A 22,681-nucleotide genomic window follows, 5' to 3' on the forward strand; every position below is an offset into this window, starting at 1 on the left:
TGCGTCCCTGCGTTTTCAGAATGGCAGCGTGTGGCGTCAGCAATGTTTGCTTAATGCCATGCTTTATCATTCCCTTTTGAATATGCCCCTGTATGTGTTTGATCTGGGGAGCTGTTAGAAAAGAGGATGAGACAAAAAAAGTGTGCTCCTAGTGTGGCCCCATGTCTCTTGGATGCAATGTGGACTCTTCAATAGTCCAAAACTACCTTCTGCGAACACCTATATATCCAAAAGAGCCCTCCGACTGTCATCTCCACTGTCCACCTCCACAAGCTGCCGACAAATAGGGCTGTGTGAGGACCATGTGCCCTCAGTCTGGGTCAAACATTCCCATAGTTTTGCCACCAAGTCCTAAAGCTTGCAAGGACTCACACATCTCCTCCATGGTGTCCCACAAGATCCCTGCACCTGATGTGACCCAATATGGTCCCCTTTCAACTTCAACACCCCTCATGACAATTTCATCTGTCACCTTCTTGCCAGCATTACTCCACAGCTACCCCTCAATGGACACTTTGCCTTACCTGTTGGCTACCCTTCATATGAGTGTTGCTGCAGAGGCAACCTGGATAAAGCGCTACTAACAATATCCACACATCTGATTGAATGAGAAGCAGCCTGGATGCAGTGCTGCTGACAATATGCACACATTTGATTGGCTGAGAAGCAGCCTGGACGCAGCTCTGCTTGCAATGTCCACACATCTGATTGGCTGAGAGGAAGCCTGGACGCAGCTCTGCTTGCAATGTCCACACGTCTGATTGGCTGAGAAGCAGCAATGGAAAGGCAGCCTACAGAGAGAAAGGCTGAAAAGGAGGACAGAGACGCCGCTGAATCTGCTTCAAACAATCTTTATTGAACACATAGAGAGTGATAAGCACAAATTCTAAGCTGCTGAAACAGCACAGGCACACACTTGCTTTTAGAAGATGAGTATAACAAGAGTCTAATGGGAGTGTTTACCATTCAGCCTTGTCCAGCATTGTCCATTGGCATTCAAGGGGTAGCTGGGCAGGTGTCCAAGGAAGAAAGTCTGAGGAAGGTGGGCTAGAAGGTCTGTTTGGAAGACATGAAATTAAGACTTGGGAGCTGTAGGTTGCCTGGTAAGGGGGGCTGATGCCTGCTGCAGGAAGGCTCTGTTAGGGTGCATGAAGCAATGGCATGTTCTGCTGCAAGCATTGAGGGGGAAGGGCCTGTGGCGTCAACTCTGCAACAATGTGAACATGGGAAGGTCTTTACTGTTCAGAAGGCAGAGGGATCCCATCAGATGGTGTGGAGATGGTAGTGGGACTGGCTCTTCTAACGGTTAGGTGTGTAAATCAAGCTGTGCTATGTAAATGAAAAGCACAGCAAGTGGTGTGAAAATATTTCAAAGTACAAGTCTGGATTTGCAGTGAGAGAACCATGCATGTGCTGTGTAGAGGTTGGATAATGAGAGCGTGTTATATGAGATGGGGTGTAGTTAATCATGTGCTGTGTGGAGGTTGAACCATGAGCACCTGTTCTCTGGGATGGGGGGCAGGCAAGTGCTGTGTAGAGGTTGGACAACGAGAGCATGTTCTGTGAGATGGGGTAGAGTCAGGCATGTGCTGTGCAAGAGTTGGAACATGAGCAACTGTTCTCTGAGATCTGGTGGAGTCAGGCAAGTGCTGTGTAGAGGTTGGACGATGAGCATCTGTACTCTGAGGTGTGGTGGAGTCAGGCATGTGCTGTGTAGAGGTTGGACCATGAGCACCTGTTCTCTGAGATGGGTACAGACATGTGCTGTGTAGAGGTTTGACAATGAGCGCATGTTCTCTGAGATGGGGTAGAGCCAGGCATGTGCTGTGCAGAGGTTGGACCATGAACATCTGTTCTCTGAGATGGGGTAGAGCCAGGCATGTGCTGTGCAGAGGTTGGACCATGAGCATCTGTTCTCCGAGATGGGGTAGAGTCATGCATGTGCTGTGTAGAGGTTGGACCATGGACACCTGTTCTCTGAGATGGGGGCAGACGTGTGCTGTCTAGAGGTTTGACAATGAGAGCATGTTCTCTGAGATGAGAGTTAGGCATGTGCTGTGCAGAGGTTGGATAATAAAAGCATGTTCTCTGGGACGGGGTAGAGTCAAGCATGTGCTGTGCAGAGGTTGGGCCATGAGCACTTGTTCTCTGAGATGGTGGGGTAGGCATGTGCTGTGTAGACGTTAGATAATGAGAGCATATTCTCTGAAATGGGGTGGAGTCAGGCATGTGATGTGTAGAGGTTGGACAATGCACACCTGTTCTCTGAGATGGGGTGGAGTCAGGCATGTGCTGTGCAAAGGTTAGACAATGCACAACTGTTCCCTGAGATGTGGTGGAGTCAGGCATGTGCTGTGTAGAGGTTGGAACATGAGCACCTGTTCTCTGAGATGTGGTGGAGTCAGGCATGTGCTGTGCAAAGGTTGGACAATGCACAACTGTTCCCTGAGATGTGGTGGAGTCAGGCATGTGCTGTGTAGAGGTTGGACAATGCACAACTGTTCCCTGAGATGTGGTGGAGTCAGGCATGTGCTGTGTAGAGGTTGGATAATAAAAGCATGTTCTCTGGGACGGGGTAGAGTCAAGCATGTGCTGTGCAGAGGTTGGGCCATGAGCACTTGTTCTCTGAGATGGTGGGGTAGGCATGTGCTGTATAGAGGTTAGATAATGAGAGCATATTCTCTGAAATGGGGTGGAGTCAGGCATGTGATGTGTAGAGGTTGGACAATGCACACCTGTTCTCTGAGATGGGGTGGAGTGAAGCATTTGCTGTGCAGAGGTTGGACAATGAGCATCTGTTCCCTGAGATGTGGTGGAGTCAGGCATGTGCTGTGCAAAGGTTGGACAATGCACAACTGTTCCCTGAGATGTGGTGGAGTCAGGCATGTGCTGTGTAGAGGTTGGAACATGAGCACCTGTTCTCTGAGATGTGGTGGAGCCAGGCATGTGCTGTGCAGAGGTTGGACAATGAGTGTCCGTTCTCTGAGACTGGGGCAGCCATGCACATACTTTGTTGAAGTTGGATAATTAGAATTGTAATTGAAGGAGGGGGTTGCCAGGGTATGAGCTGTGTAGAGGTTAGATAATAATTGCAGGTGATCTGAGCTGGGGGGTGCATGAAATGCTTCTGTGTAGAGGTTGGACAATGATCACCTGTTCTCTGAGATGGGGGCAAGCATGTGCTGTGTACAGGTTAGATAATGAGTGCAGGTGCTCTAAGTTGGTGGGTGCAGGACTTGCTTCTATGTGGAGGTTGGACAATGAGCACCTGTTCTCTGAGATGGGGGACAAGCATGTGCTGCGTCGTGGTTGGACAATGCACTCCTGTTAGTTAATGTCAAGGCAGCCAGACATGTGCCATGTATAAGTTGGATATTGAGGCATGTACTCTGAGGTGGAGGTGTCAGACATCTGCTGTGTAGAGCCTGGCTAAAGAGGTGTGTACTCCAAGGTGGGGATAGCAAGGCAAGTGCTGTGCAGAGTTTGGACAATGAGCGCCTGTTCCCTGAGGTGGGGGGGGGGGGCAGGCATGTGCTGCTGTGTAGAGTTGGATAATTCCTAATTTCCTCCTTTAATAGCCTACAAAAATTACATGCTTGACTCCGTGCTACGCTGTTGAAGCTGGAAATGTGAAACTATTACTAGTGCAATCCTGGTTTGTTATGTGTGTAGGGAAAGCCAGATGAGTACAGAACTCAGACAGGTCATGCTGCTGTGGGAGCCGAGACACCAGGTATGGGCCATGACACAGCTGAGGCCACATTTCTAACCATAAGACACAGAAGTGGCAAACAGCAGCTGTGCACAGGCTCTTCCACCCGGACCACCTGTCCATGATCATACATCATAAAGAAAACTCACTATAAAAGACAGCAGGTCCCCATGGTGTTACTCCTCCTTGAAAATGTACTTCCTATTCCCACTCCAAGGTGCAAGAGTGGAGCAGAGACCAGAAGATGGCAGTATTTTGGGAACCCTCCCAGATCCAGACTCAAGAGGTCCAGAGAAAAGGAGATGAGAAGCTGGTCCCAACTATCCGTAGAATCATCTGGGATCTCCTCCCTGGCCTACCCCGGAGTATAAAGAGCCGGACTAGCTCCTGCCGCTAAGGGAGATGCTCACAATGGTGGAGATGTTGGAGGAATCTTCAACTCTTGCTAGATGTGGGTCACACCAGCAGCAGAGGATGAGTTTGAATAATTCTAGGTACAACCACTCACAGAAGAGGAAACCTAGAGGTGCCAGGTCAGCCATTAGCGGAAAGAAAGAATCTTGCAAGGGTTTCTTTGCCAGGATATGTATTAAAGTGACACCCTCCATTCTGAAAAGGGCTTGGAGTTGCATTCATCTCAAAGTTAGGATCTCTCAAAGTCAAACCTGGCTGGATCCCTGGTAGTTACAAAATATGACGCTGCAAGGGATCACTCAGAAAGGTGCAGGGCCTCTCTTTTCCTGGTTGAGTTCACTTCATGCCTGAGATTGGGGACCTCTGTTATTTAACTATTAATCCCCCTGAGCTGTGAATACATCTTGTTGGGGAGCTTTTCTGGCAGGGCTCAGACAGAAACATGAACAGCCTTTCTGCATTTGTCCTAACCCTAGGTTCAAGAATGTGGTGCAGGGGAGGAGGGGGATCTTACAATAGTCAATAGGACTCAGAATATAGATTTTGACAAGTTTCATCAAGGTCAAAAGCTGCTACGTGGACACTATGTCAGTGGATAAAATCCATAGCTTCTCTGCTGAGGGCCGGTCCATCGGGGTTGGAGGACTCCTGCCTTGACTCAGGCACAACATTCCTTACTGGTGTTCAGAGGCTGTGACAATTACTATGTGTGTGTCTCAGTCCAGACTGGACATGTGGCATAAAGGCCCCAGATTAGGCAACAGGGCTGTTGATTACACTCCTTGGATGCTTGTCTCTGATAATCTCTATGTTTTTACTATAATAGATAGTCTGCATTGCTGCTGGATCTCTTTATGCTTCAGGGGGTATGTTAAGGGTGCACTGCTTGGAAATATTCTCAATATGTAAGGGGGTTGAGGAAGAAATAGCAATATTCCATACTATGGCAAATTACCATCTTCATGTCAGTACCACCAAACCTCCTTTGTTCTCCATTGCTCTTCGCCCTGACCATGGATGGTCATTAAGATAACCAGAAGAAGAGTAGGGTGGACCTTTCACTATGGCTCTACCCTTGGGAGGCAACATGGCCTAAATGGTTTGGTAGAGGGGTGAGGAAGTATTATTTTTCTTCAGTCAGTTGTTGATGGACAGTTGTCACCTTATAATGGAAATTCTGGGTCAAGGAAATAATGAAGCTGAACCGTAAGTTTCTGATGCATCGTCTGAGGGTCTTTCGAAGCAGCTGGCAAGATAAGAAGAAGGAGGCAGTGAGTCTGGTGTTTTTTAATCTGTGCTAAAGAGGTGTGTGTGTGTGTGTGTGTTCACATGATGATGAAAGTAAAGGATGGAGAGGCTGCTGCAGCACTCAGGGCGCCTCCAGGATTTGAGGTTGTGAGTAAATCTAGAACATATGATCTGCAGGAAGGGTCTGTATGAGGATATAAAAGGAGGCACTGACAGAGTGAGGCTGAGGGTGAATCGGGACCACAAGATCTCCAGGGATGGTCTGTTTGAGGATGCAAAGGGGAGGCTCTGACAGAGTGAGGCTGAGGGTGAGGTGCTGACAGAGTAAGGCTGAGGGTGAGGCGCTTATAGAGTGAGGCTGAGGGTGAGGCGCTGATAGAGTGAGGCTGAGGGTGAGGCGCTGACAGAGTAAGGCTGAGGGTGAGGCGCTGATAGAGTGAGGCTGAGGGTGAGGCGCTGATAGAGTGAGGGTGAGGGGAATCTGGACCACATGATCACCAGGGATGGTCTGTATGAGGATGCAAAGGGGAGGCTCTGACAGAGTGAGGCTGAGGGTGAGGCGCTGATAGAGTGAGGCTGAGGGTGAATCTGGATCACATGATCTCTAAGATGGTCTGTATGAGGATCTAAAGGGAGGCACTGACAGAGTGATGCTGAGGGTGAGGCGCTGACAGAGTGAGGCTGAGGGTGAATCTGGACCACATGATCTCCAGGGATGGTCTGTATGAGGATCTAAAGGGAGGCACTGACAGAGTGATGCTGAGGGTGAGGCGCTGACAGAGTGAGGCTGAGGGTGAGGCACTGATAGAGTGAGGCTGAGGGTGAGGCGCTGATAGAGTGAGGCTGAGGGTAAGGCGCTGATAGAGTGATGCTGAGGGTGAGGCGCTGACAGAGTGAGGCTGAGGGTGAGGCACTGATAGAGTGAGGCTGAGGGTGAGGCGCTGATAGAGTGAGGCTGAGGGGAATCTGGACCACATGATCTCCAGGGATGGTCTGTATGAGGATGCAAAGGGGAGGCTCTGACAGAGTGAGACTGAGGGTGAGGCGCTGATAGAGTGAGGCTGTGGGTGAATCTGGATCACATGATCTCTAAGATGGTCTGTAAGAGGATGCGAAGGGCAGGCTCTGACAGAGTGAGGCTGAGGGTGAGGCGCTGACAGAGTGAGGGTGAGGGGAATCTGGACCACATGATCTCCAGGGATGGTCTGTATGAGGATCTAAAGGAAGGCACTGACAGAGTGAGACTGAGGGTGAGGCGCTGACAGAGTGAGGCTGAGGGTGAGGTGCTGATAGAGTGAGGCTGAGGGGAATCTGGACCACATGATCTCCAGGGATGGTCTGTATGAGGATGCAAAGGGGAGGCTCTGACAGAGTGAGACTGAGGGTGAGGCGCTGATAGAGTGAGGCTGAGGGTGAATCTGGATCACATGATCTCTAAGATGGTCTGTAAGAGGATGCGAAGGGCAGGCTCTGACAGAGTGAGGCTGAGGGTGAGGCGCTGACAGAGTAAGGCTGAGGGTGAGGCGCTGACAGAGTGAGGCTGAGGGTGAGGCGTTGATAGAGTGATACTGAGGGGAATCTGGATCACATGATCTCTATGATGGTCTGTATGAGCATCTAAAGGGAGGCACTGACAGAGTGAGACTGAGGGTGAGGTGCTGACAGAGTGAGACTGAGGGTGAGGTGCTGACAGAGTGAGGCTGAGGGTGAGGTGCTGACAGAGTGAGACTGAGGGTGAGGTGCTGACAGAGTGAGGCTGAGGGTGAGGTGCTGATAGAGTGAAGCTGAGGGGAATCTCGACCACATGATCTCCAGGGATGGTCTGTATGAGGATGCGAAGGGGAGGCTCTGACAGAGTGAGACTAAGGGTGAGGCGCTGATAGAGTGAGGCTGAGGGGAATCTGGGCAACATGATCTCCAGGGACGGTCTGTATGAGGATCTAAAGGGAGGCACTGACAGAGTGATGCTGAGGGTGAGGCGCTGACAGAGTGAGGCTGAGGGTGAGGTGCTGATAGAGTGAGGCTGAGGGTGAGGCGCTGATAGAGTGAGGCTGAGGGTGATGTGCTGATAGAGTGAGGCTGAGGGGAATCTGGACCACATGATCTCCAGGGATGGTCTTTATGAGGATCCAAAAGGGAGGCAATGACAAACTGAAACTGATAGAGTGAGATTGAGGGTGAACCTAGAACACCTGATCTCCAGGGACGGTCCATATCAGGATCCAAAGGAAAGGCTCTGACAGAGTGAGGCTGATGGTTGAGTGGATGAGGCAGTGCCGATGAGGCAGATAGGGTTCTTAGATTGGGGTTTCCTCGGTCAGGAACAGACCTCACTGACAGCAAAGAGAATCGCAGACTGATAGAGTTTGGAAGGAATAATTCTGATTATATTCAAAGTAGGAAGAACCACTTCAGCCAATGTGGTAAACAACGTGGTTGAGGTGGAGGAGGGGGAGCATTGCAGATGAGGAGGACTAAGGGAGCACTGCAGATGAGCTGGAACAGGGGAGCCCTGCAGATGTGGAGGAACGAGGGTGCACTGCAGATGAGGAGAAACGAAGGAGCCCTGCAGATGAGGAGGAACGAGGGAGCACTACAGACGAGGAGGAACAAGGGAGCACTACAGACGAGGAGGAACGAGGGAGCACTGAAGATGAGGAGGAAAGGAGGAGCACTGAAGATGAGGAGGAACAAGGGAGCACTGCAGACGAGGAGGAATGAGGGAGCACTGAAGGTGAGGAGAAGCAGAGCAAGCATCCCAAACGTAGAGAAAGAGGGGCGTAGAGCATAAAAGAGGTAATTAAGGGGGTCACCCACCCACTGGAACTCTTCACTACCACAACTAAAGGAGAATCTAAAATACTTGCAGACATTATTAATATTATCATCGTCATCATCATCATCATCATGAAAATCAATATTATTGTTGTTATTAATAGTATCTCATGATTAATATACATATAAAATTGCTATCACTTTTTTGCTATGAGTATGAGTGCTACATTTTATAGTTGTATTTATATTAAGTATTGTTATACTTTTGTTATTAGTAGTCTTGTTACTTGAGCTATTGCAGTGGCACATGTGCTTTGGAGAGTAATCTCCAGCATGTGGCAGAGGGCACTGGGACAGAAGGCATTGCCAGTTAAAGGAGGGAGGGGCAGAAGCCGTGGAGGCGGGGCGTCGCATGCGCGCTCCGCACTGGCAGCATGCACGTGCCTCTCCGTAGCATGCGGCGTTCACTTCCTCTGACGTCATCCCACACTACTTCCCAAGCAAACCAAGGAGGAATCCTGGCTTTTTTCGAGAAGTGGTTCTGGTGGTGGTGGTGGTTGTGGTGGTGGTGGTGGTGGTTCTTGTGGTTCTGGTGGCAGGATTGTAGACAGGGGGTGGGGGGGTACGGCACTTCGGCGCTGGCCACCTATTGAAATCTGAATAGCTGTACCCCAACTGTGCAGGCAATTTCATGCACTCCCTCATTGTCCTCCGGGGCAAGGCGGGGTACACCGAATCATCCAGGCCCTGGCAGGGGGGCACTCCATCTGTCGGGTAGTCGTTGGGTGTTATACAGTTCTTCCACTGCCAGATTGCGCAAATCCTGCACAGAAGGACAATGTGTAGGTGAATTTACGTACTCCACATTTCATCATCATCGTACCCCAAAAAAGTGTACGTTCATAGAAGGTAGCTACCTCCCACAAAGGGTACATTTATATGGGGCAGTCTGACACCAATGAGTCTTACCATAATGAGAACACAATCAGACAGGACATCATCTCAGAGAGAGTAGATTCAAACAGGACATTATTACACAGAGCAAATTCATACAGGACATTATTACAGAGAGCTAATTCATACAGGACATTATTACACAGAGCAAATTCATACAGGACATTATTACAGAGAGCTAATTCATACAGGACATTATTACACAGAGCAAATTCATACAGCACATTATTACAGAGAGCTAATTCATACAGGACATTATTACAGAGAGCAAATTCATACAGGACATTATTACAGAGAGCAAATTCATACAGGACATTATTACAGAAATAGCAGATTCATACAGGACATTATTACAAAGGGAGCAGATTCATGCAGGACATTGTTAGAAAGAGAGCAGATTCATATGGGACATTCTTACAAAGAGAGCATATTAGTGCAATATTTGTGGATTTACAACATTGGGGTGGTACGTTTTTCAACTTCCCGTTTTTTTGATTATTTGATTACGTATTGATACAACTAAAATGTATTATATCAATTTGTCTGTTTTTTAAATTATAGACTCACCATTCATGGTAATGTGGAATTAAGGATCATTGGCCCCACAACGGTCTGTGCCTATCCTGTTTGGGACTCCAGTGTTACCCCCAATCACAGTTCAGTACTGAGTGTTGTGGTTCCAGATAGAACCCTTTTACCAGAGAGGGCTTTAGCTTACACCCAACTCTTCCAAATTGATTTTTTCATTCTATTTAGGTTGCCTTATTCCGTTCTGTCCTGTTGAAGACCCGCATGCTGAGGCTTTGGTCCACCCTCTATGCAGTAGTCGGGTCGAAACGTCAACATTCCCAACTTTATAGGGCTGGATTTACTTGTTAGCCCAACTTGGTTGGTGAATCCAAGCTCAATGACCACTATCCCCCAGAATGGACCATAAAAAAGAAACAAATATTTTACAAACAGGCCTCCCACACTGGTCTTACATCAACCAGTGCTCATGTTTAGAATTATGAAATGGTTTATTTTTTCTGATGGTTTCATTCTTCAATTCTTACTTTGCACATGATCACTTTTATGCACACCTCTCTATGCACTGTTTTTTGAGCAACCTTTGAAATAACTGTATGTATGCATTATGGATTTAATATGAAGAGCAAACATTACAGGTGATTTTCTTCCCTGAACAACAGTGTTGTTATCTCTCTGGTATATATTTGTTACTCTTGCATAAGGACCAATTTAGAGTGTGAAAGACCATGTGGTGCGGTCTTTCCTATCCGGCCCCGAAGACCCCACGATTACCTCAGTATGGAATCTTCCACCTGTTGTTGGCCACTTCAGGTGTGGCAACTGTAAGGCGTGTGACACAACCATTCAAACGAAAGAATTCATATATCTTCAACACAAAATCCCACTCAAGTCTCACAGCAATTGCAACACGTCCAACGTTATTTATGCGATTGTGTGCCCATGCGGATTAATCTACATCGGACAAACTCAACAAAAGGTGAAGGTACGAATTCTCCAGCATATGAGCAGGATAAGATGCGACGTACAAGGGGCTCCCCTTGTTGACCACTTCAAACTTGTTACTCATCCCCCTGAGAGCTTTAGATGGGTAATATTAGAGAAGGCAGAGTTGGGACCGCGAGGTGGGAATATTTCCAATATTCTAAATATCCGCGAAATTAAATGGATGCTCCGTTTTGACTCTATTCAGAATGGGCTTAACGAACAGGACAGTTCCTTCTCTCAGTTAGCAATATCATCGTAATTTCGCATTATTTGAACTCTGTACCTATTACTACATGCTATAATTGCTTTACACCCTCGTACGATATGTATGCGTCATAATTATCTGCATGTTAAGTCTACTGTACCTAATCCCTGCATTTTATGTTAAATCACACGGGCCTTTACCCTCATGAGAGAGGTACGCCCAAATAGGATGTACATGATCTACATCATGGCTTGTTACACAATATGATCGATCTTATTCATTGACTGATCAACCTACTCTTGCACGTGGGTCCCTAAAAATCTGATTCTGTGCCAAACGTGATTTTACAGTATTATTCTATTTTATTCATTACCAATGTCATTCATGTTGTCCCACAATTGTGTGATCTATTGGTGTAGACTGTGGCTTTGAAGACGTCTCTCTATCACGCTAGTCTTTCTTCCATCTCCATGAGATAGTCACCATGGTTACTTCATAAACAACTACATTAATGTTGTATTTTGACATTAATCAACATGCGTTTCCATGACAAACGCAAAGTCACACTCACTATCTAGGAGTCTTAACGACTTGGTATTCACCCCCACTGCGGGTGTTTTTCCATCTCAACACGGGTCTGTCGTTGATGCCGACTTCCTTCAAACTCACCACGCCCCGTCTCCTTGGTTACTTACCTAACCAGGAAGTAACCTCGCCACTTTAGACGCGAGTGCATTTCATCTCGAAAACCGATCCAGTCGGCACACGGTAAGCTGCGCTTTCCCCGTAAGGCCGATTTTTACTTGATAATCCGCCCAGTAACTTTTACATTTGATTACTAAATGGTCCCTTGTATACTGCCGTGTTCTAGGTCAACAGACGCACCGCTGTTGCTATCCCTTCCACCTCCGAACCATCGCCGATCCAGTTGGACGACGCTGGTAAGTGCGCTCTCCCTCCTCAAGTCCTCAATGGCTAACTTGTCTAGCCTTTCCCAATGTTGATAGTTTTCTTTCTAAAGTCAGATCATTGTCACTTTTCAGAACTCGACTGGTCCGCCGCCCCAGGGCTGGCTCCCTTCCTCCTTCCGCTCCACCTCACCTACTCCACAGTAAGTGTAGTAAATAACGAATTGGCCACTGGTCAGATCAATTTTGATATCAGTGTAATGATCAATGTCTCTCTCGAATCCCGCCCAACAAATCTCTAAATAAATTGATTTCTTTTACCCACCCCTCCAGCTTTCCATTTATTCATGTTGCTGGAAGCTGTGCAAGGATAGAGCCACAAACATAACGGTATGCTCCTTGCTTTGTGCTATATTAATCTAATTAATTGTTGTCTCATTTTGTGGACATCATATTGTGAAATTGATTAAATAACCCCTCTATATATACATTCACTAGGTTGCCTGCCCAGTCCCTTGTCCTGATGAAGACCCCGCTGCAAGGGCCCAAGTAACCCTGCGATCTTTTGAGGGTCGAAACGTCGACAATTTCTCCCTTCATGTCAACTCCATATACACAATTGACATTGGTTGCTTAATTGGAGTATGACAGTCGTGTATTGCTTTATTGAACTACCAGTCTTTTGTTTCTTCTTTGGATTATACATTGAAACACAAATGTATTCTGTGATACCGTATTGATTTTATTGTCACTATCCTATTACACACATTCCTCACATCAACACTCCCTCTCCCCCCTTCTGGGCACTGTACAACCATTTATATGTTCTAACGGTGTGCTGGTATATTTGCTATACTCTACCCCATTGTGAATTAAAACAATGTGGTTGCATTTCATGTTCATTGAACTCTTTTTGAAATAACTAAGTGAAATTATTGTGCTCACACTGAGACCCCCTCTTTCAGTACCAATATTACAGAGAGAGCAGGTTCATACAGGACATTATTACAGAGAGAGCAGTTTCATAAAGGATATTATTACAGAGAGAGCAGTTTCATACAGGACAATATTACAGAGGGAGCAGGTTCATACAGGACATTATTACAGAGAGAGCAGTTTCATACAGGACAATATTACAGAGAGAGCAGGTTCCTATAGGACAATATTAGAAAAACCAGGTTCATGCAGGACGTTATTAGAAGCCGCAGATTCATACAGGACATTATAAGAGAGATCAGATTTGTACAGGACATTATTAGTAAGAAAGCAGCTTCATATGCTCTGCTGCTGCATTGCCTTTGGTTATACCTTTCTTGCTGTGCTAGTCTAATTTCCTTTCTCCCTCCTGCTTTTTGGTTCTGCGCTCCGTTATACATTTCCTTTCTTTCTCCTGTTTTGTTTTGTGCCCCGTTGTGCGCTGCCTAATTTCCCTGAGCTCCCCCCTGCTTTTTGTTTATGTTCCCACCGTTCTGCCTCCTGCTCCCCCCCACTGTCCTTCACCTGTTATCCCGCCGCTGTGTCCCTGTGGCTCGCCTCCCTGTCCGCCCATTCGCCGCCACGCTCCGCCTTCCATCTACTCCTCCCTCCCACCTCCCCTCATATGGAGGCAGCGCAGCAGTGAAAGGAGCGAACTTTGACCCTGCTCTCAGGCAGGTCGCTCCCTATGCTGCTGTACGGCTCTTGGTGGTAATTGCTGTTACGCGCTGCTGCTGCATTGCCTTTGGTGATACCCATCTTGCTGTGCTTGTCTAATTTCCTTTCTCCCTCCTGCTTTTTGGTTCTGTGCCCCGTTATATATTGATTAAATTCCTTTCTCCCCCCTGCTCTGTTTTGTGCCCCGTTGTGTGCTGCCTAAATTCCCTTATCTCCCCAATGCCCTTTTTCTGTGCCCTTGTTCTGCCTCCTGCTCCCCCGCTGTCCTTCACCCGCTTTCCAGATGCTGTGTGCTTACGGCCCGCCCCCCTGTCTGCCCATTTGCTGCCCACTCCTGCCTCCCAGCTGCTCCTCCCTCCCTCCTCCCCTCATATGGAGGCCACGAAGCGGGCACATGGCAGCCGTGTGCAGCGGGCGCGCTGCTGGTGCACCAAAGGCTCCCCTAAGGCAAGCCCGTCTGCGCCCGTCTGTGCCTGGACCGCGCCCAGCGCCAGAACCCCTGGCCCCCACGCACAACACAACGCCCGTCTCCGCTACGACTCTAGCACCCTCAACGACGACCGATCACTCACCTGCTGCCTGACCACCCTGAAGCGCACCCAAGGACCATTCTCCTGCCGGAACTGCAGCTTCACCAACATCCGACTCACCAACCCACCGACCAGGAAAGAACCCAACTAGCTCAGCTGCATCCTTCTCAACACCCGCTCTGCCCGCAAACACGCCGTTAAACTCTGGGACCTACTCGACTCCACCTCCCAGATGTCACATTCCTGATGGAGTCCTGGCAGAACCCGTCCTTGACACCCGGCATTGCCATAGCCATCCCGAAAGGCTACAAGATCACCCGCAGGGACCGCACCAATGGAGTAGGAGGAGGAATCGCCATTGCCACAGGAACACCCTCAGAGTCTCGCCCTGCACTGCTGACACCCTGAGCACCCCCGAACCCCTGCTCTTCCAGATCCACACCGACCCCAACACCACTGTCAGAGGAGCCCTCATCTACAGACCCCCGAACCCTGACAACAGTTCAGCGACTCCATCTCTGACTTCGTCAGCACACACGCCATCGCCTCCACAGACTACATCCTCCTCGGGGACCTGAACTTCAACCTCCAGAACAACAACACCAACTCTACCACCCTGATCGATAACCTAGCCAACCTCGAACTCAGACAACTCATCACAACATCAACCCAGGCCGCAGGCCACACGCTTGACCCCATCTTTTCCGCAAGCCCCCATGTCTCCTTCAACCATACCACCGAACTCCACTGGAAGGACCACCGCTGCATCCACTTCTCCTTCAAGAAGCCACCATGCACCACCACACCGAACAGATGCCTCGCCTCTGCTGGAGCAAAGTCACCGAAGACCAGCTAACCACCACCCTTGCCCGGAGCCCACCTGTCAACCCACCAACCTTGACACCGCTGCCCGCAACCTCAGATAGTGGATCAACATCTGTGCCAACACCCTCACCCCATTCAAGAAACCCCCAACAGTCACACCAGCAAGAAAATCAGCTGGTTCACAGAAAACCTCCAGACCTCCAAGCAAACCTCCCGAAAACTGGAGAACTGGCTCCGCGAATGAACACCGGACAGCTACGCAGCCCACAAGAACGCCACCCGCAGACATCATCACCTCATCAGATCTGCCAAAAGGGCCTCCTTTAAAGACCGCCTAGACAACAATACACATATTAGCAAAGACCTCTTCAATATCATGAAGGAACTCTCCAACCCCAGCTCCAACACCTTCGCAAGACCTGTGCGAGTCGCTGGCCACCTTCTTCCACCGCAAGATCGCAGACATACACGACAGCTTCAACGCCACAACCTCTCCGACAACCACAAAGATCTCGACCCCCACGACCACCACCAGCATCAACCGCATACTCTCCGGGACCAACATCAACGACAACGACACCATCAAGATCATGAACACCATCCACTCGGAATCGCCTTCAGACCCATGCCCACACCACATCTTCAACAAAGCCAGCACAGCCTTTGCACCCCATCTTCGGAAAGTCATCAACATCTCCTTCGAGACAGCAACCTTCCCGGAGAGCTGGAAACACGCCGAGATCAACGCCTTACTCAAGAAACTCAAGGTGGACCCCAAGGACCTCAAGAACTTCTGGCCCATCTCCCTGCTCCTGTTCCCGACGAAGGTGATCGAAAAGACTGTCAACAAACAACTGACCCGCTACCTTGAGGAGTACAGCATCCTGGAAATTTTCTAGACTGGGTTTCACAGCAACCATAGCACCAAAACTGCCCTCATTGCCGCCACAGATGACATCAGGGCCCTGCTGGACAACAGAGAAACAGCGGCCCTCATCCTTCTGGACCTGTCAGCTGCCTTCGACAAGGTCTGCCACCGCACACTACGAACACGCCTCCACGACGTCGGGATCCAAGTGAAGGCTCTGGACTGGTCTCCTCCTTCCTCTCTGACAGAACACAGAGCATCCGCCTAACCCCCCTTCCCGTCTGAAGCCACCAAGGTCATCTGCGGCATACCCCAGGGCTCATCCCTCAGCCCTACGCTGTTTAACATCTACATGGCACCACTCGCCCACGTCGCCCGACTGCACGACCTCAACATCATCTCCTACGCCGACGACACCCAGCTGATTCTCTCCCTCATCAAAAACCCCCACACTGCCAAAACCAACCTCCACGAAGGAATGAAGGCCATCGCCGAATGGATGAGGAACAGCCGACTGAAGCTGAACTGGGATAAGACGGAGGTCCTCATCCTCGGACCCACTCCTTCGGCCTGGGACAATTCTTGGTGGCCGACCGCACTGGAAACTGCTCCAACACTACGCACGCAACCTAGGAGTCATCCTCGACTCCACCCTCTCCATGACTAAGCAGGTCAACGCAGTCTCTTCCTCCTGTTTCAACATCCTTCGCATACTCCGCAGGATATACAAATGGATCCCCACCAAAGCAAGCAGAACGGGCACGCAGGTCCTCGTAAGCAGCAGGTTGGACTACTGAAACGTCCTCTACACAGGAGCCTCGGCCAAACTCCTGAGACGGCTTCAATGCATCCAGAACGCCTCGGCATACCTGATCCTCGACATCGCTCACCGCTGTCACATCACACCCCACATGGGAGACCTGCACTGGCTCCCCATCAACAAGAGGATAACCTGCAAGCTCCTCACCCACGCACACAAGGCACTCCACAACACCGGACCAGCCTACCTCAACAGATGACTCAGCTTCTACATCCCTACCCGCCAGCTCCGCTCCGCCGCCCTTGCCACAGTCCCCCGCATCTGAAGAGCAACCTTCGGCAGCAGATCATTCTCCCACCTCGCCGCCAAGACCTGGAACGCCCTCCCCATCCACCTATGACAGACCAAAGGCCTGTTGACCTTCAGAAGACTCCTCAAGACCTGGCTTTTACAGCAGTAGCAGCACCCCCCACCCCCCAGTTTATTGCCTAATGCAGTAAGAGGGCATCTTAGAGATGCCCCCAGAAAAATAAACAACTCCTTCTTGACCAGCTGAGTGGTCTGCACCAGCCTCGGACACGTTTCTTACCCCCTGAGGGGGGAGCCCTTGTGATCTCGTGGGTCAGGAACAAAGCCTGCTTGGGGTGTAGGTGCTTCTAACCTACGCCCGATCAGGAACAGCATTCAGGGTAGTGAGCCTTGAAGGCTTCCTGCTCTATGTCATGCTAGCCAAGGCCTCTCGAGCTAGTAGAGATGCCAGCCCACCAACCAATCCCCACTTATGGCGGCAAGTTTGGCAGGGAAATTAGTAAGAAGGAGAGGTAGCATGAGAGGTGTGTCCACTCTCAGCCAGGACCACCACTACACCACTAATGAGTCCCAAACGGTAGTGCCCCCCTCCTTAGAAAATCCTCCATGTTGGATGGAAAGATTTTAGCCATTAGGATGAGCAAATGCCCCCTACCCAAAGGGAGGGGAGAAACTAAGGGTTTAGTTTCCCTAAAGTAGGTAGCCCATTGGATAATACCTGCCAGTACCAGTAACACCCCTAAATTCAGTATTTAGGGACACCCTTGTACCTAGATCCCCAGAGTCCTGCAACCTACAAAGAAGGACAAAGAAGAAGATACCGTGGGTAAAAGTCTAAAGATGATGACTGACTTGGCCCCAGCCCTACCAGCCTGTCTCCAGCTAGGCAGACTCTGCAAAGAAGACGAAGCATGTCTTGTGGTCAATGACATCCAGAAACCTGAGAAAAACTGCCTGCTCTTCAACCAAGGCGAGATCTCCTGATGACAGAGGCTCTGTCCAGAAGAATCCAACTACAAGGACTCTAGATCCAGCTAGAACCGCAATTCATGCCCACTCTGCACCCAACGCTCATGGCCCGAGTCTGAGTGGTTCACCTATCAAGTGGTCTCCCCTGCGAACTTGACCTCAACATCATCGGTAGCTGACCTCTCCTGTACTCCACAAAGATGCATGCAGCCTCATGACAAAGGGTAAGACCAGGTTTTTTTGTCTTAATTTTTTAGCTGTCCCATGTTTACACCACCCTTGTAAATAAGGGGGAGCATCAAAATCAATGAATGTTGGGGTGAAACGCCCACCGCAATACCCACTACCCTCTCATTATAGCGTGAAATGGTTCCCTATTTCCAAGGCAGCGTTAAGTCATGTTAAGTTGCTTAACGTTGCCTTGAAAATAAGGCGAATCCCATATTACCACTACAACATCACTGAAAGTGAAGTTCTGGTGGAGATAGGGGCCTATAAATATGACCCTTTGTCTGACCAATATTTCCATTTACTTACATTGGGTACCCATCTCTGATTTGCACCCTAGGGCTGCACCTGGCTGCCACTGTGCTGCTGGTGGTATATGGTTGGTTCTGCCTTGTGGCTCCCATGCTTGCTTTAACCCCCGGATCTGTGCCTTGAAACTGTGAGTACTTACTTGCAATCAGCACCTCTTGTGGGTGCCCTCAGTCTCCATTGACAAACATTCGGTCCAGTGACCTCTGCACCCAGCCATTCCAGTGCTGCTGGTGGTGCAGTACCTACATTGATATAACCCATGCCCAGTGTTAGTCCAAAACCCAGAAGAATGGATGTGTAAGGTGAGGACTTACTTGTAAATATACATTACTGTTTTCCTTCGATAGGATTGCATTGCTTTTCTTGCTATTTGCACTTAGGGCTCAATTACAAGTCTTGTGGTCGACAGACTGTGAGAAGTTAGCCTGGCATATGATATCCACTAGAATGTGTGAAGTTAGCCTGGCATATGATGTCCACTAGAATGTGTGAAGTTAGCAGGGCATATGAGGTCTACTAGAATGTGAGAAGTTAGCCTGGCATATGATGTCCACTAGAATGTGAGAAGTTAGCCTGGCATATGATGTCCACTAGAATGTGAGAAGTTAGCCTGGCATATGATGTCCACTAGTTCTAGTGGGCACCTTGCACCTGTCTAATTGACCCTTATTGATGGTGGTTGTAAAGTCAACCTTATAGAAAGCTAACCTAGGATTAGCAGTGACGAGCAGTCTTCAGGCTAATACTTCAGAGAGCGAATGAAGCAAGTTGTTTTACCAATTATAATCCTAAAACTATACCAAATGAAAGCACACCACACAAGGTATATATCAAATATATGTATTTATTCTAAGCACAACCCCTCTGCACTCTTTATGAGGTCAGAGGTAAAAGTACAATAAAAGTTACTTAATTAGCATACTATAAGTTGCACAGTATACGTTTTGCCCTAGGGGCCTCACAAACCATATACTAAAATAGTGGTATAAGAACCACATGAGAATTAGAAAGCAGGCCTGGCGCCTGTGGAATCACTGGGGCTACTCTAAACAACCAAAGCTTAGGATGTAGGAGGCCCACGGGAGCCGCGTGCAGTGACTAAACACAGCCGCGGGTTACCATTGACTTTCTATGGGAAACAAACGAATTACAAATGTACAATTTAAGGATACTTCTAAATAAACTACAACAGAACCCTTTTGGACTTAGACACTAGGAGGGCCACTACCCTCGAGACTACCAGAGTACCCATGTTACCTCGCCCACGGAAGCCGGGTGCATAGGTCTCTTTTGGTGTCGGGTTTCGTCGTCGATTTCAATGGAGATCTGCAAGGAAGTGATGCAGGCGACCAGAGGAAAAGTGTCCGGGTAGATCCAACGGTGGATCGAAGATCTGTAGAACCTGAAAGCAGAAAGGACAGAGTCTGGGTCACTTTCCAGTGACCAGGGCGGCGATAGGAAGATGCCACTAGATGTTGGGTGATTTCAGGTGAGGAAGTGAAGCTTGTCTCTTCAGCCATGAGAACCAGGAGGCGTCGACAACAACCAGGAGCAGGATTCTCACTGTCCCACAAATGTTCTAGTAGACTGCAGCATCAGTATCCGGATTGGACCCAACAAGCCGTGGCAAACGTAACCCACGCAGGAAGTCAAGAAGGGCTTCGGTGCAGACCAGCAAGGTCTGAGGAACTTCTCCTTTGCAGGGAAGTAAAAGCAAGCCAGGGGCAACCAGGAAAGCAAGTTAGATTTAAAGGAGCTCACTAGCCAACAGGCAAGGAACTGCAAAGACACGTCAAGTTGAAATGCAAAAACATGGGGCCCATGGGACACTCGTGGAGTGGAGACCTCTGAGCTTCAGAGCAAATGGCGATCGGGTCTGGGGCTTCAAGCACCCCAATGCACAACTTCGAGATACCTCGTGAAGTAGGTGCAGCTTGCAAAATGCAGGATGTCCAGGAAATCCGGTTCCACATCTCTCGTCTCCGCCATGGGTCTCAGCTATGCTGTGAGCGAAGGTCAGGGTCAGAGGTGTCTGGAAGTCCATGTCCTGTGTCACAGATTCTTCGGTTTCCGGCGGGAGCCTAAAAAATGCAGACCGGCAAAGTTGCTGTTGGTGCCTGTTTGAACGGGGTGGTCACTCCTTGACCACAAGGGAGATATCTTCTGTCTTCCAGTCGAAATGGAATGTCGAAGGTCCAGGATATATGTTTCAGAGTTTCATCCAGGGTAATCTAAAGTCCTAGGGACTGGTTTCCTATACTTATACTAAGTTTAGGGGCTGGAGTACCTTTAAAGTCCCTCCTATGAGTGGACCTGGGAAGGGGGTGGTTACACCCCTTTCCCTTTGTCCAGTTTAGCACCAGAGCTGAGGTAGAGTGCCCCAGCAACCGGTTTGAACTGGGAAATGCATGGAGCACCTTGTGTGCCCCAGGCAGTGTCTGGAAAGCATTCACTGAATGCAGCCCTCCCTGCCCCAATACACTAAAGCCTGTCTGGGGAGGTGCCAGCACCTCCCTGGACAGGAAACCTATTGTCCAGGCCTCCCCTGCCGAAGTTTCATCCAGCAGCAGGAGGGCAGACTCGTGTCTGTGGCAGCAGCATCCATTTTGTGATGCTGAGGCTCTGTTCAACTTTAACAGGGTTTACCAGTAACTACATGTCTTCTTCCTCTAGAAGGGTGGAATGCTACCCCCGCCACCAGGACTGGCAGGGGTGTAATATTCTAAAGTGTTTGACACCTTACATGACATGTTTTGATAAAGCCAAACCAAAGTTAGCATTAACCGTGAGGATTATAATGCACTTAAGAGTATATGGTATGGCTATATCATTCAACAGCTATAAGGAGATGGTTCTGAAAGCGGCGGAGGGGCTCAGCTCATGCTAGGGAACCCTCTCACATAAAACCAAGCACTCAACCTCCAGGATTGTCGAGGTCTGCCTTAGGAGTGGCTTATAGGTGTATATGTGTCTATATAGGTATATAGCTATAGGTATACTATATCTTAGTAAAGGGTGATTACACCACCTTACCCAGGCTGTTTAAACAGACCTGTGGTGTCAGTTTGGAAGGCAAACCAGCGGTGGCACAATACATGCTGCAGCCCCTGGTAGGCCTAGGGTGCACCTATGCCCTGGGTACCTATGGTACACTATACAGGGGCTCACAAGGTAAACCCAGTAACCAATCTGGTATGTACCTAAAGTACATGGTATCAATTTAGAGAGAGAACAGCTAGGCTGTGGGTCTGATTAGCAGGGCCACAGCCAGACTAAAGTTAAAAAAAACAGAGAATCACAGCAAAAAGTGGGAGTTACCATAGGAATCAGACCCTACTCTCCTACACAGACCACCAGACTTGTGGGGGCGCGGCATCGGTGGTCTTCTCTGGCCACACTATTAGGATTACGGTGGTCGGACTGCCATTACCCCATTGCAGCCTTAGGGAACCACCATTCCTTGCAGTGTTGCAGCGGTCAGGAGCCATCAATACGCTTGGTTGGACCGCTCAGTCCCGCCAGGCATATTATGAGTTATTGCTCCGCCACGGTTTTTATGGCAGTTCCAGCTCCATGGAAACACTGGTGTAGAGGAAACAAAGGGGGACTTACAGGTCCCCCTTTAGGCTCAGCGCCCTGCGGTGCACTACATGTGCCCCCCTGTGTGCATGCACCCCAGTTCCATCACAGCTTGGACTTTTCAGTCCATGCCATGCAGGAACTGTTTTTGGCATTCCCATTGGAGTGCCCATTTTTAGAGGCCCCGCTGTGGGCATGCCAAAAAGGCCCGCCAGAAAGGTGGAAACTTCTAATCTAACGGTCAGACCCAGCTCTGCACCTCCAAAGTTGGAAAGAGGCCCTTAGTGGCTATCATTCACCTTGCTAAGTGACTGCTACTGTTGATTAACAGCACAAAGTATTTTCAGTATCACTGCAAAGTATTTTACTGCCTTTGCAACCACATTTCCACTGCACATGAAAAGTGTTGTTATTTTAAAAACTGGTACTTACCTGTAACTTAGTTCCTCTTAGTTCTAAAATAAAAAGTAACAAAGTAATTTTTTTTAATACTAAAACAATTTGCCTTGGATTCATTATTTGAGTGTGTGTCATTATTTCTTGCTTGAGTATGTACAATAAATACTTGAATCAGAGGTAGCTTCGGGTGAGGCAGGCATACCGCACGTTATTTGGCAACCCTATGACTATGCCATGACTCCTGGCGGGGCGGAAAAAAGATATACCGCAACGAACTGAACCAGGCAGTCTATGAGGGTTGTCAACAACTTAGCCTACGGTTAAGTAGACACTAGTGTCCATTCCTTTTTGATTAATTGAGCAATAAATACTTAACACAGCCCTCTGACAAGCCTGAATGTTCACCCACACTACCATAAAAGAGAGTAAGGTATTATCTACTTTATCCTCTGTAAAGCCTCTGGGCATCTACAAGACTCTGACCACTATACCTTTCTTTGGTATGGTATCTAAAGAGC

At 48.8% G+C, this 22,681-nt stretch overlaps 1 protein-coding gene across 1 annotated transcript in view; it reads right to left on the minus strand.

The window, feature by feature from the left end:
• Nucleotides 1-835: 835 nt before the first annotated feature.
• LOC144773655 (tyrosinase-like) overlaps nt 836-22,681 on the minus strand; it is a 154,924-nt gene continuing 133,078 nt past the window's right edge. The window contains exon 5 of the mRNA XM_078658804.1: nt 836-8,972. Within this exon, the coding sequence (XP_078514930.1) occupies nt 8,639-8,972 (334 nt within the window). The 3' untranslated portion in view covers nt 836-8,638. The remainder of the gene's footprint in view (nt 8,973-22,681) is intronic.

Source organism: Lissotriton helveticus, chromosome 8, assembly GCF_964261635.1.
Source record: "Lissotriton helveticus chromosome 8, aLisHel1.1, whole genome shotgun sequence".
Classification (NCBI taxonomy): domain Eukaryota; kingdom Metazoa; phylum Chordata; class Amphibia; order Caudata; family Salamandridae; genus Lissotriton; species Lissotriton helveticus.